General features: G+C 36.8%; 1 protein-coding gene and 1 pseudogene across 1 annotated transcript; both read left to right on the top strand.

The window, feature by feature from the left end:
• The first annotated feature begins 1,573 nt into the window (after positions 1 to 1,573).
• Positions 1,574 to 9,124, top strand: LOC108851090 (uncharacterized; annotated as a pseudogene).
• On the top strand, positions 4,329 to 14,197 carry LOC108848944 (protein argonaute 5). The gene is made up of 22 exons (XM_056996010.1): positions 4,329 to 4,479; positions 4,551 to 4,670; positions 4,739 to 4,890; positions 8,961 to 9,088; positions 9,179 to 9,315; positions 9,404 to 9,516; positions 9,815 to 9,895; positions 10,007 to 10,098; positions 10,189 to 10,318; positions 10,404 to 10,541; positions 11,410 to 11,514; positions 11,606 to 11,686; positions 11,782 to 11,901; positions 11,990 to 12,122; positions 12,204 to 12,325; positions 12,397 to 12,516; positions 12,593 to 12,723; positions 12,827 to 12,889; positions 13,255 to 13,445; positions 13,523 to 13,596; positions 13,683 to 13,777; positions 13,855 to 14,197. Exons 1-22 carry the CDS (start codon positions 4,329 to 4,331, stop codon positions 14,009 to 14,011), a joined length of 2,634 nt encoding a protein of 877 aa, XP_056851990.1. The 3' UTR covers positions 14,012 to 14,197.
• Positions 14,198 to 14,810: the final 613 nt, after the last annotated feature.

The following is a 14,810-nucleotide window of genomic DNA, read 5'->3' as shown; positions in this document are numbered from 1 at the left end:
TTTCTTCACATTGGCTTTGACTCTTTGATGTTTTTATCAACAGTTTGACATCTTGGCTGCTCTTCATCAATCTCCAGCTGTTTGTGGGCTTCCAGCAGAAGAAACCAGACTTTGATTAAGGAAATAAGTGATATATCAGTTGTTTGTGTGATCTTTTAAATTTGATGTATTTTTGAGAATTGCTATTTTTCTTTCTATCGTCATGATAAAGATGAGAATATCTTTTAAAAAATATATATATTAATATCGAAAACCTTAAATGGGACATTGGTTAAATGGTTGCACCAAATAATTGATTTGCAAATTATACCAGAATAAACTGAAACCAAACAAAGAAGACCCTTGACAGTGAAACATCGTTCGTCTCCATATCTCCGCCACTACTTTAATACATGCAACTAAATGGGGATCCAATAATGAATCACAGAACACGTGAAGGCCTGATATAAAAACATCAAGGCACACCACGTCCAATGGATAGAAAACTACTTACGGGGTCGGCTCATCATTTTGATGAACCCTAAGGCAAAGAAAAAAATTGTACCCCTAAATCTATGTTTATTCAAAATTAAAAAAATATTAGGAAAATTTTATAAATAACTATTTTGTAAATTTTATGATGAAAATAAATAAAAAAACTTTTAACTACTTTTGGGTCCTTTTCAATCTATTTTTCTAATAAAAACAGTTGAAAAATGTGTAGAATATAGAAATATACAAAAAAAGATAAAAGAAATTAATTATAATTATATGGGGAAACATGAGGTTGGACCCCTGGCGGTCGCACCCATTGTCCCTCCTCCTATGCCAGCTTTGACTACTTACGTAATAACACCACATAGTAAGGCTTACAACATCTGCACACAACAACTGAAGTATCATGTCAATGAAATTTATGAATACGGGCATAACGATATATTCAGGGATGAGACATAGGTCAATCATGCATAGTTCGAACATGTTTGGATGGTGAATAAGCACAACTAAAATGAACCAATGCTAGAGACGCTGATTTCACAAGCTGCTCTTCTAAAATCACTTTTACTTTCTTTAAAGATATCGCTCCACAGAGGTTAAAGTAACAAGGATATCAGTTTACATTATAACTAATTTGAATGTCAAAGCTATGATTACATGTCATCTCTACACCATTAAAATCCGATGCGGCACATCTGTTACAAACACATTAAAAACTTTGTTGTCTTAAACAACATATTTTAAGGTTCACTGTCTGAAATAAATCGAATTCTATTTCATAATTCCTTCTTCGCAATATGGCGTTGGACTCAAAATCACACTGATAAAAAGGTCGCCGCTTATCCAAAAAATATATATATCCAACAACCACAAACTAAAAATTAAAATGGTGATATTAATTTGTAAATATACTAAAAACAAAACTAATCAATTTGTAAATATTAAATAATAAATTCTAGGAATATAAACATACATATTGCGATGAAAGTATACGATAATAAAAGTATATATATCACACGATAATCATATCCCGCCCGTAGGGCGGGCCGATCCTAGTTGTTTAGTATACGAGTGATAATATTAGGGAGAGGACAAGTGTAACGCCTGACAAATTTGGTTGCGAAACGATTATTTTTCGGACTGTTTAAAAAGAGACCGAGACACTTCGCTTCACTCCATGTTCACCAATCATTCCAGCGATGATGAAAGGAAACCAGAAAGCGAAACCGCACGCGCCACCTCGTCCTCTGTTCTCCTTTGGTTTCTTCCGCCGCTGCACACAGTCCGTCCTCAGCTCTACTTCTCCTCACAAGAAACCTCTCCGTAAGCCAACTACCACCGCTTCATCCTCATCGACCTCCACTTCTCAAAGCTTTACTCAGTGGCGTTTCCCACATCACGTTGACCAAACTCCATCCACCGTTACACTTCCATCTCCTCCTTCGGCGCCTCTCCCGGAGCTTCACCTCGCATCCGTCTCCGAATTCGACAAGTTCCTCGCTCAGCTGCTCAAGCGAGTCGTCGTACCCGACCCGCCGTCCGAATACGTCACCAAGATCCTACTCGCGCTCTGTCCCGAGCGATGGTGGAAACTGCGATGGGACTAGAGATCTCCGCGGTGGAACGCACATTAGCTTTTGGCTGCGCTTGAGCTCATGTACACGACGGTGGAAGGCGCGGCGGAGGTTCGTGGTCACGCGATGACGGTGCCGGCCATGGTGGCGGTGCGGTGATGGCGAGATTGGTCGGGAGGGGGAGAGAAAACGCCATAAGCATACTTTCCGTTGTATATGGAAGAGGTGGAGTTCTCCGCAAAGAGATTACGGGCGGTGGCTCTGGCGCTTGAAGGAGAGAGAGTGTACGGCGAGAGGGAGAAGAAAAGGGGCCCACCTGTTGAAGACCCTTGAGGAATATGGACCGTTGGATCTGAGTCAAAATGGGTCATGAAATCTAGCGGCTGAGGTTATCTTTTATAGCGGCTGAGTGTTAATGGTTTGTTTTCTATCCTCTTCTTTTCATACAAATAAAAGTTGTTTTATGCATGTAGTTTTAATTATATAAATTAAACTGAAAATTGCTCTTATTTGTAAGCAAAAAATATGCTCGTGCGTAGCACGAGAACAAGACTAGTACTCAATAACGCGATAGACACGAAGATATATAAAGTAACCACTAAAAACACGACCTGTAGCAGAGACGCGAAATTAACCTCTTTTGCAGACTCTCGTATGATGCATTTAAGCCGAATCAAGCCAAACTTACGCATATATCAAAGGATCGTGTATCCTCGTTTCAAAGTATTTTACAGATTTTTTTTTTAAACATCCCATAAACACATATAATAAGAAAATTGGGCTTTCTCCTAATTAAAAAATGTCATGCTAATGGTCACTAATTTGTTTGTGATTTAATAAATAAATAAAACGGAGGGATCAAAAAATAGTAATGACTGAAAAATATATTTACTGCAAACTGTAAGCTAAGAAAAAAAGCTAGCCTCCTTTGATCTTTTCTGCTCCATTGTACGTACAAAGAATCAGAAAATCACAAATTGCATATTACTCCTTCAATATTGTTGTAATTAAAAAGTTTCATTTATGTTTTAGAAAATCATATGTGTATGCATTTAAGTAAAAACAATCCAAACCATTAAAAGATATTACTAAGTAACAACAGTCACAAATTATAATATGAAGTAAAATAAAATATAAAAATTTCAATATAATGTAACAAAAAAACCTTGTAAAAATCATATGCATATGATGGAATGTCTTTAGACTGTAGTACTCCTACGTGGCATTTAAGCCAAATCAAGCCAAACTTACGCATATATCAAAGGATCGTGTATCCTCGTTTCAAAGTATTTTACAGATTTTTTTTTAAATATCCCATAAACACATATAATAAGAAAATTGGGCTTTCTCCTAATTAAAAATGTCATGCTAATGGTCACTAATTTGTTTGTGATTTAATAAATAAATAAAACGGAGGGATCAAAAAATAGTAATGACTGAAAAAGATATTTACTGCAAACTGTAAGCTAAGAAAAAAAGCTAGCCTCCTTTGATCTTTTCTGCTCCATTGTACGTACAAAGAATCAGAAAATCACAAATTGCATATTACTCCTCCAATATTGCTGTAATTAAAAAGTTTTATTTATGTTTTAGAAAATCATATATGTATGCATTTAAGTAAAAACAATCCAAACCATTAAAAGATATTACTAAGTAACAACAGTCACAAATTATAATATGAAGTAAAATAAAATATAAAAATTTCAATATAATGTAACAAAAAAACCTTGTAAAAATCATATGCATATGATGGAATGTCTTTAGACTGTAGTACTCCTACGTGGCATTTAAGCCAAATCAAGCCAAACTTACGCATATATCAAAGGATCGTGTATCCTCGTTTCAAAGTACTTTACAGATATACATCATACATATACATTATCATGTTTACTAATATCCATAAACACATATAATAAGAAAATTGTCACTAATTTGTTTGTGATTTAATAAATAAATAAAATAGAGGGGTCGAAAATAGTATTAACGGAAATCAAAGTTTGTGATTTAATAAATAAATAAAACAGAGGGGTCGAAAATAGTATTAACCGAAATCAAGCGGTTATATTGAACCACCAACTTTTTTTGTCATTTTCTTAATAAATGCAGCAGTAGAGGAGAGAGAGCGCAAACGCCCCGATCGCTTTATTCTGCAGTGTGCTCTGCGCAGATTGAGCTCGCTCTCACTTTTCATTCCTTGGCAAGAAAAAGACAAAGAGAAGGAAGAAAAAGTTAAGAGAAAGAGATCAAGGTGCACCGAAGAGACGAAAGAAAATAACGATGAAAAAATCGGAGGTGAAGCGGTTTGAAGAAGAAAAACACAAAGAGAAGACGACGACGAATCAGAGGTCGAACGAGGATCCATCTAGCCATCTCGAGGATTTTGTCGGAGCAGACTTGGCCGGAGTAAATATTCAAACAGTCGTAGGAGGTACAGACATTAATTTCCGTACAGCTCAAGGAACTCTTTTGGTTGTTGCTTAAACGATTTTCTATATGCAGATCACGTTGGAAAAGAGAAGACGACGACGAATCAGAGGTTGAACGAGGATCCATCTAGCCATCTCGAGGATTTTGTCGGAGCAGACTTGGCCGGAGTAAATATTCAAACAGTCGGAGGAGGTGCAGACATTTCCGTACAGCTCATAAGAACTCTTTTGGTTGTTGCTGAAACGATTTTATATATGCAGATCACGTCGGAAAAGAGAAGACGACGACGAATCAGAGGTTGAACGAGGATCCATCTAGCCATCTCGAGGATTTTGTCGGAGCAGACTTGGCCGAGAGGTCCGAAGAAACAGAGGTTGAGGTGAAACAAAGGTCCGAAGAAGAAAAACGCATGGTAAGCTTTTTTTTTTTTTTTTTTGCTAATCAGTACAATCGTTTTTCTTCTAGCACTGATATTCACTTATTTTGGTTAATCAGTTCACTAATTAACACTAATATTTGATTTATTAGTTTTTTTTAATGAAATAAACAATATAGGGTGTCATAGCTGGTATTTGAATTAGGGTATCTGGGTCCTCGGGTCGGGGTCGGGTCGGGTCCTATCGGGTTCGGATTCTTCGAGTCCTGGAAATTTAGACCCATATAGAAACCTGTAATTTTTTGGGTCGGTTCCGGGTTGAGTCTTGTCGGGTCTGGGTCGGGTTTTGTCGGGTCCAAATTGGTTCGGGTCTATAATTCTAATACTTGTAAAATATCCGTAATTTTTTGTGTCCAGATCGAGTTCGGATTTTTAGAATCTGAAAAATACATGACATATCCAAACTTACTCAAATTTAATTAATATTTGTTATATATATCTAATATTTACAAAATAACTTAAATTAAACTATTAATAATTAACATAAAACATTTTTAAACTCAAAATTTATATTTTAAAGCTTCATATTACTTAAAAATGTTACAAAATAATAATAAATATTGTTAACAAAAGATATTTCAACTAAATAAAAAAATAATATATATATATATATATATAAAACAGAACGCAAAAAATCATAATATTAAATATACATGTTTCTAAATCGGGTACAAATCGGTTCTTTTCGGATCTAGGTCTATTCGGGTCGTGATAGAACCAAAATCGAGCACCGTCCTTTTTGGTTCACGGACATAGCCCATGATGGTGATCATGTCGACCAGCTTGATCCAACCGAGATTTTTCCATCAGATCGTGACACTACTTTGGAGCTAGATGAGCTGAGTGAGATAAGTGACACTACTATGGAGCTGGATGAGCTAAGTGACACTAACTTGAAGCTGAATGAGCTATGTGACACTGAAGAAGGAGCTGGTTTAGCTACTGGGCGAAATGAGCCTTTTTCGGCCCACCGAAAAATTCATAACAAATTCAATTTGGGTCCGTTTTACACCAAATTCGACCAGGCCTTTCCTGATGGTCTCCTGCCCATTTGCATCAAGAAATATCAAGAAAAGGAGTCAAAGTCGTGGCCTGCATTGATTTCTTCAAAGACTAGTCAAAATTCAACTTCTCGGTTCTACAAAAGTCTTTAGTCTTAGTCTTTGTTTGTGTTTTCTATGCTTCTAGTTTTCCACAATTATTTATGTCTTTCTTTGACTCATTCTACTATAAATATGTAATCCATTTCATGAATAAAAATCAGTTCATTTTGGTTTCATTTTTGTTTCTATTCTCTGAGTGAGAGAGAGAGTTCTTAGCTAGTTCATCGGTGTGAACCGGCTTGTTGATTTGGTGGTCAGCCAATCATCTTTGTGTGTTGTTTGGTGGTTAGCCAACACATTCATCCCTTCTTTGGTGGTTAGCCTTAGATCGTTGGTATATCAAGAGTCATTCCGCACCTCTTGACGATCCTATCAATCCATCCCAGTTCCAGAAGTGCCTTCGCCTTCTCGGTTCATATCCAACATCCGGCCAAAGCCATCCTTCCCGATTTTGGGTCTATCATTTGGTATCAGAGCCACTTTGGCTGGTTTGTTTTCTATCTTCTTTTCACCTTCTCATCTCTTCATCATTTCTTATTTCTTTTTGGATCCGGGCTGTTCCTTTACTCCCTTGTGATCGCCAATTAAAAAAAAAGAAAAAAATCAGAAAAAAGAAAAAAAAGAAAAAAAAGAAAAAAAAGAAAAAAAAGAAAAAAAAGAAAAAAGTAAAAGATTGGCTTGAATCACTTGGAGTGGTGGAAGAGTAATCCTGCTGGCTGAAGAGAAACCCAGCCTTAGGACAGTTAAGGCGGATCCACACAAAACAAAAAAAAATCTCTTCATCTTCATTTCTTTTCTTTTTCCACAAAGTTTGTTTTGGGTTTTTGATTGCTGAATTTTGACTGCCTATCATCCTTTGAACCAGTAGAAAGAACTCTGAGTGATCACCTAAAAATCGTGAGCTAAACACTTTGAGAGTGTGAGGATATTTTTGTGCTAACGTTTGTTAAGTGTTTCAGGATGTTTGGACTTCTCAAGAAATCAAAACCACTACAAGATGATATCTTCTTTCCTTTTAAAACTGTTTCGGAAAAAGAGCAATCAATTTTTAGAAAAAAAAAACAGTTTGCTGCTAATAGGTTTGATTTTGTGCAGAAAAGGAAGAGACATAACAGGTCCGATGTTGAGAAGTGGGTCAGAAGTGGTGATCGTCCCTTCACCAAAACCAAGAGAAGCAGCCATGATGTGTTTGATCAGAATGAGATTCAGACTTATGCCAGTTTGGAGAAGATGTTGCATAAGGCGATTCATGCTGTCCGACAACTCAAAAGGAAGAAAAACACCAACACTTCTGCAGCACCAAAACAGCAATGTAAGTCTTCTTATCTCTCAAATTCTGATTTGAAAACTAATGATATTTCTTTTGATAAAAGCAAAGCTGTGAAACCCACAAGCAAAGCTCTTTCTACCAGGTGCTTCAAATGCCATAAGGTCGGCCATTATGCTAACAAGTGCCACAAACAGAAACCGTTGGTGACCTTGAAGAACGTTGAAATCGAACCAGAAAAGGAAGTATCTTTGTCCATTCAAAAGTTGGACCATATTCATAATGAGCTTTGTGTTGATTATAATCCTTTTGCTTATAATCCTTTTCCTTTTAATGATTCAGATTTGAGGACAAATCTTTTTGAAGAGGGAGAGTATGATAGAACCAAAATCGAGCACCGTCCTTTTTGGTTCACGGACATAGCCCATGATGGTGATCATGTCGACCAGCTTGATCCAACCGAGATTTTTCCATCAGATCGTGACACTACTTTGGAGCTAGATGAGCTGAGTGAGATAAGTGACACTACTATGGAGCTGGATGAGCTAAGTGACACTAACTTGAAGCTGAATGAGCTATGTGACACTGAAGAAGGAGCTGGTTTAGCTACTGGGCGAAATGAGCCTTTTTCGGCCCACCGAAAAATTCATAACAAATTCAATTTGGGTCCGTTTTACACCAAATTCGACCAGGCCTTTCCTGATGGTCTCCTGCCCATTTGCATCAAGAAATATCAAGAAAAGGAGTCAAAGTCGTGGCCTGCATTGATTTCTTCAAAGACTAGTCAAAATTCAACTTCTCGGTTCTACAAAAGTCTTTAGTCTTAGTCTTTGTTTGTGTTTTCTATGCTTCTAGTTTTCCACAATTATTTATGTCTTTCTTTGACTCATTCTACTATAAATATGTAATCCATTTCATGAATAAAAATCAGTTCATTTTGGTTTCATTTTTGTTTCTATTCTCTGAGTGAGAGAGAGAGTTCTTAGCTAGTTCATCGGTGTGAACCGGCTTGTTGATTTGGTGGTCAGCCAATCATCTTTGTGTGTTGTTTGGTGGTTAGCCAACACATTCATCCCTTCTTTGGTGGTTAGCCTTAGATCGTTGGTATATCAAGAGTCATTCCGCACCTCTTGACGATCCTATCAATCCATCCCAGTTCCAGAAGTGCCTTCGCCTTCTCGGTTCATATCCAACATCCGGCCAAAGCCATCCTCCCGATTTTGGGCGTATCAGGTCGGTTCTCTTTGGGTCCAAGCCTATTCGGATAAAAGAAATTTAGACCCAAAAAATACTTGTAAACTTTCGGTACGGGTTCAGGTCGGGTATTTTCGGACCGGTTCCGGGTCGGATCTTCGGGTCCAGGTTAAAATACCAAACCTAATTTGAACCTGGTTTATGTGGAGTCACACACTATACTCAACCTGGTTTATTAGTTATTAATTATTAGTTAATCAGTTCCTGGTACTTCATCCGTTACGCAGATTCCCGGAAGGCCCGATTATGGTTATATTGGGGAGCGGACAACAATACGATCGAATCATTTTCAAGTTACCATTGTAAGTGTTTATTTCTCTGTTTTGGTTAATCAGTTCTTTATTAACACTAATAATTGATTTATAGGCACAAAATTACAATAATCTAACACCAAATCTCTTGGTTGGTTCAATATGTCTCAGGATTCAACAAACACTGGTCTTTCAGAGTTGGCAACATTCATCAATAACTCTGGTCATGAAGAAAACCATACCGTTAAGAAGACACTACGCATGCTTCGCAATTTGCTCAAGAAAACGGCACGTGAAAGGTATGTTTAGATAGATTCTCTTTTTTATATCAAACTAAAATTTCTTAGACTTTTAGTTCTTATAGATAATCAAAATTCCATGCTTTACAGCTATTCCCTCTCTGGGAAGTACTTTTTTGGATTTCCTTCAAACGAGCTTCATATTAATCTCGGAACGGGTATCCAACTGAGTCGAGGTTTGTTTAGATCATTAAGGGTCACCCAAGATGGGTTGTATCTAAATGCAGGTAAGACTTGTTTATTAAGTTTTTCTTTCTTTTCTTTATTCTTTTTATTTTATTTTTGAGAATTTAATATTGTTTTTGTGGATTCCAGATGTAATGACCAAATGCTGCCATCAACCAATCCATTTGACTCAATTTATCAGCAACCAATTCGTTAACATTTGCGTCCCTGCCAAGGCACTCACTTATCAAGAACGTTCCAAGGTACTTATTTTTACTCAATTCATTCAATTACTGTTCAATCATTTAGTTTACTGATATTATGAATGTTCCTAAAATATAAGTTTTAACTTATCATTAATTATTTTGAACAATAAAATTTATATACGCTAAGATTTAAATATTTTAAAACTATTTTTTTGTCACAGATATTTTTAAACTACTTATAGAACAACAATATGTATGGAAAAATGGGCTTTAAAAGACCCAGATCCTTCGATCAAAAAAAAAGACCCAGATCCAAATTACTTATATTATATATTGTTATCTTGATACTTGATAGGTGGAAAAACTCATTACTGGTTTGGAAATTGAGCTGACGTATTTGCCTGCAGCCAGTGCCGGCTCTTGGGGTGTGCCCAAGGTGCACAAGCACAGGGTCCATTTTTTTTTTCAAAAATTCTTATAGAAATTAGGGTCCTCATTTGTATTTAGAGAAATGATATTGTAATTTATGAGAAACAAAATATTTTAGCACAGGGACTATAATTTATCTAAGCCGGGCCTGCCTGCAGCAAAGAAGGCAGTTATTAAAGGACTTTCGTTTGATCCCATCGGTCTGCTCACGTAAGTTTCCAACCATTTTTCTTTAAATAGTTTTTTTTTTTGAATGGTGCTTTAAATAATTTCTTATAAGCTTTTATCTGTTTTTTTCAGATTCAAATTAGCTAAAAGAGGCAGTGAAGTGAGATTCGTGGACTTTTTTCGTAAACAATATAAGCGTAAAGTGACTTATCTACATCTTCCTGCAATCCAAATTGGGGCTGGTGAATACGTGCCTATGGAGGTAAGAGTTTTCGATTCAAACGTTTAACTTATTTGCTCATCATTCTTTACAATTTTTGTAAATGTCGTTCTCGTGGTTTTTGCAGTTCTGCCGTATAGCTAGTGGCCAGCCGTACACACAACGTCTTAGTGAGCAGGCATTCCGTCTTAGTCGAGAGCAAGCGAAGAATTTCCGAAGTGCTTCTGTCATAACGCCTGGCAGGAGAGAGAGTATGATACAAACGGTAAGTTGTGTATTTTTTTTATCGCATTTACCACAATTTCCTCTTAATGGCCGACTCAAACTTATTGTGGGCCATTAAAGCCCAAAATATCATGAGAAGTAAGATCTGGGCGTTCGGGTATCCGTTGGCGTTCGGGTATCCGTTGGCGTTCGGATCGGGTTTTCCGGATTTTCAGGTTTTCGGGTTTACGCTCCTAGATCCCATAGTAAAATTACATTAGTACGAGTCGGGTTCGGATAATAACACTTCGGGTTCGGTTAAAAATTATATATCATCTTAAAACCCATAAAGTAACCATATATCATTCTGATTCGGGTTATATCGGTTCGGTTCGGATATAACCAAAGTAAAAAAACATAAACTTAAAGAAAAACATAAAATTGTTAAAATAACAATAAAATGTTAAATCAAGCATGAAAACAAACATTATTTGTAAACAATATACATTATATTATAGAGAGTAGACTTGTTATTCCAATGAACAAATTATAAATTACTTATTTATAACTAATTGTGTACTTAAAATATTTTTAATATTGTTAATATTTATTATTATATATCATATTACCACGAACATTAAATTTAATAACTAAAATACTTATATATATTTCAAAACATTTATATTAACTATTAGTTTTGGGTTTTTGGTTTACCCGTTCGGGTTCGGTTAATAACACTTCGGGTTCGGATATTTTTTATACCACCCTACAAGACCCGTTCGGGTATTTTTACATTTCGGGTCGGATAACGGGTCGGTTTTTTTGGTTCGGGTTCGGTTCGGATTTCGGGTTCCGGATTTTATGCCCAGGCCTAGCCCTGGCTCTGTCCTTATACAACTCTAAGGAATTTTTTTTTTTTTAATGTCCAGATGATTAGGATTGATAAAGAACAGGCGTTAAAGCTTGTGAACAAGAAGATATCAGTGTCTGATGACTTAACCTCGATCGAGGCTCGTGTGCTTCCTCCTCCGACGGTTATTTTCTCTCACTGTTATCGCAATTGATTTTCTTTTATTGTACAATCTTTCGATGTTCCTCACGATGTTGTTTTTGTCTTGTTGACAGTTGAAATTCCTTAATTTTTATAATATCAGTGAAGAAATAACCGTGACTCCAAATGAGGGAAAATGGAACATGTTTAAAAAGGTAAAACTGTATGCCCTTGTAACTAATCCAAAAATATGCTTTTATGTTTCTTGGTATCTTCTCTTACATCTACCTTTGTGTTTTCTTTGTTTAAGAAAATGATCAATGGAGCAAGTGTAACTAGATGGACTTGTGTAAATTTCTCAACGCTTAGCCCTATTTCAGCCACAAAATTCTGTCAAGAATTGACTAAGATGTGCAGAGATTTAGGAATGGTATGGATTTTTAATCCTTTTGGTATCTGCCACACGATTTGTTTATATTCAAACGAGTCACTAACTGACTTTTGTACCTTGATACCAGCATATCCAACATATTACTCAAATCATCTCTTATGATCCTGAAAAGATTGAGGACGCACTGCGAGAGATCCACAAAAAGACAGCTGACCTCCAACTTTTGATTGTGATATTGCCTGATATGACTGGATCATATGGTAAGTTTGCAAATTGGTTGGTCTTTAATTCTATGTTAATTAATGCAAATCTGGTTTCAACGTCTCATTATTCTTTTGCAGGAAAGATCAAAAAGATATGTGAGACAGAGCTGGGCATTGTCTCGCAGTGTATTCGGCCAGGAACGATACTTGAGCGACCACACTTGTTTCTCCCCTCGCTAGCCTTGAAGATCAATATCAAGGTTTGCCGTCTCTCTCTTTCTTGTTACCAAATTTGTAATTTTCTTTTGTTAATTAAAGGTTTTCTGTACAGGCTGGGGGGAAAAACTATGTTCTTGACAAACACATCTCGATGGTACAAGACACGCCAACAATAATCTTCGGTGCTGACGTCACGCATCCAACAAAGGCCGAACAATCTTCTCTCGCTGCGGTATGAATGCTTAGTTATTTTACTTGTATCTACCTTCACAAGTATTATCTCTCACTTTTTTTTTATATAACCACAGGTTGTTGCTTCCATGGACTGGCCTGAGATAAGCACATACCGAGCATTGGTTTCTGCTCAGACTGGAAGACGTGAAATTATCGAGGACCTGTATAAGTTGGACGGCCAAGGAGAACACACTGGAATGATAAGGTAATAACAAAAAAAATATATGGTCATATCATAAATCTCTATTGTTAGTTAGTTGGTTTCCTTTCGTTATCTCAGACCACCGAAAAAAAAAAACTAATTGCAGGGACCATCTCTTAGCATTCATTAGAAAGACAAATCAAAGACCTGGAAGACTCATCTTCTTCCGGTAAGTCAACATTTTTTATGCTAATTGTAAATTAGGCATGTTAAAATAATCTAGCAAGGTTAGCCCTAACCATGTACTAAAATCTTTAACCCTAACCCTGGTTTTTGAGATAGACCTAAAATACGATTGAACAAAATAGCCCATAAATGTATGGAGTTATCTCCAATCCTGTATCACAATCTTATCTTTTGTACTTTAAAAGAATAATATGAAATGTGCTAACCCTGGCTCAGCCCTTCATGTGTAAACTATTAATGCTAAAGTAGGGATAGAGCTAGAATAGGGATGGGTTCATTTTTTGTATGGTCGCACCATGCTTAAACATTATATATAAGATCCCTAATGGTAATTATCGCTTGCTGCAGTGACGGGGTAGGGGAAACACAGTTTGGGGACGTGTTGCGTTTTGAGCTACAGGCTATACGCAAAGCTTGTTCGTCTATAGAGGATTTTCGTCCAAAGATAACCTTTGTGCTTGTCCAGAAAAGACACCACACGCGGTTGTTTCCTGCTCAAGCGGATAAGAAGGATGCTGCTACTGGCAATGTTCTTCCAGGTTTGCTCACACTCTACTCTTTTATTCAATTAAATTTTTTTGTCTCACTTTTTAACTTATTTGCATTTCCTTCGTAGGTACTGTAGTTGACACAGTTATTTGTCACCCGCGCCAGTTTGATTTCTTTTTGAACAGCCACGCAGGTGTGATGGTAATGATAATCTGTCCCACCAATTATAATTTTTTTTTGTCTCATCATCAAAACTATAAACTTTGTTTGGGTTTTAAATGTCTCAGGGTACAAACAGATCTACCCATTACCATGTTCTCTTGGACGAGAACAAATTTTCTGCTGATGATTTGCAAAGGCTTACTAACGACCTTTGCTACACGTAAGCAACATAACCTTTCATTTTGTATACGTTAACTTCAAATGAAATCTGTCTAATACCTCACAACAAATATGCAGGTTTGCCAAGACTACCAATTCTGTCTCGCTTGTCACCCCTGTCTTCTACGCCCATTTGGCTGCGTTTAGAGCACGCTACTACGTGGAGGATGAAATGTCTGCTGTGCATCTTCCGACAGTGAAAGATGAAGTGAAAGAGAAGATGTACTTTTGCTAATGTTTGGAAGGACGAGGAAATAAAAAAACATAGCATAAGATAAATGGTGGCCGAAACTCTATGCCCCAAATTTTTAGTCCAAAAAAAAACTCTATGCCCCAAATTTCACTCTTTTTTGTTTTGTTTTCGCACCTACTGTTACATATGCTTTTAATAGTATAGATATGGAACATCTACCTGTTTATATATCCTCGTAAGAGTTAAAACTCTTTACAAGAAAAAAATAGCAAAGCTTTGTGTAGAAATTATAAGGACTTGTTTATATTCAGAAGGGAAAACATACATTTATCATCGTCCCCGATGGAAAAAAAGTGGGAAATTTTACATTTCAATATGTTTCATTAAAACAAACTCAGTGAAGAATAGATTGTTAACCTGAAGTGAACAGATGAAGCAGTGAAGGTTGGAGCAAAGTAAGGGACATTTGCAGAGATTGTATGTCAAGGCCTCAGATAAGTGTCCAGGATACCGGAAACCATACCCCTTTTGCAATACCACCTTCTCCTGTGTAACAACACTTAGAATCATATTCTTCTTCTCCATTATCTCCAGCCGAAAGTCCCACCCCACAAACCAGCATATTCTTCTCATTCTCCTCCACAGAGTCGGTAGCTTATAAAGAGCGAAATGAGTCTCGTGCAACCTCCCTCGGTAAGAAGTCAGCTTAATCTTCGAAGCTCTAACGCTAAGACCCACTACTAAATCACCAGAGCTGAGAAACGTCTGGAGATTGAAACGTCTAATCTCACTGCTACAAGAAGACGCTTGCTGCTTCGAAGAAGAAGAAGAACCAGCTGAG

This window comes from Raphanus sativus, unplaced genomic scaffold (genome assembly GCF_000801105.2).
Source record: "Raphanus sativus cultivar WK10039 unplaced genomic scaffold, ASM80110v3 Scaffold0103, whole genome shotgun sequence".
Taxonomy (NCBI): Eukaryota; Viridiplantae; Streptophyta; class Magnoliopsida; order Brassicales; family Brassicaceae; genus Raphanus; species Raphanus sativus.
This window is presented reverse-complemented; position numbering and strand designations above follow the sequence as displayed.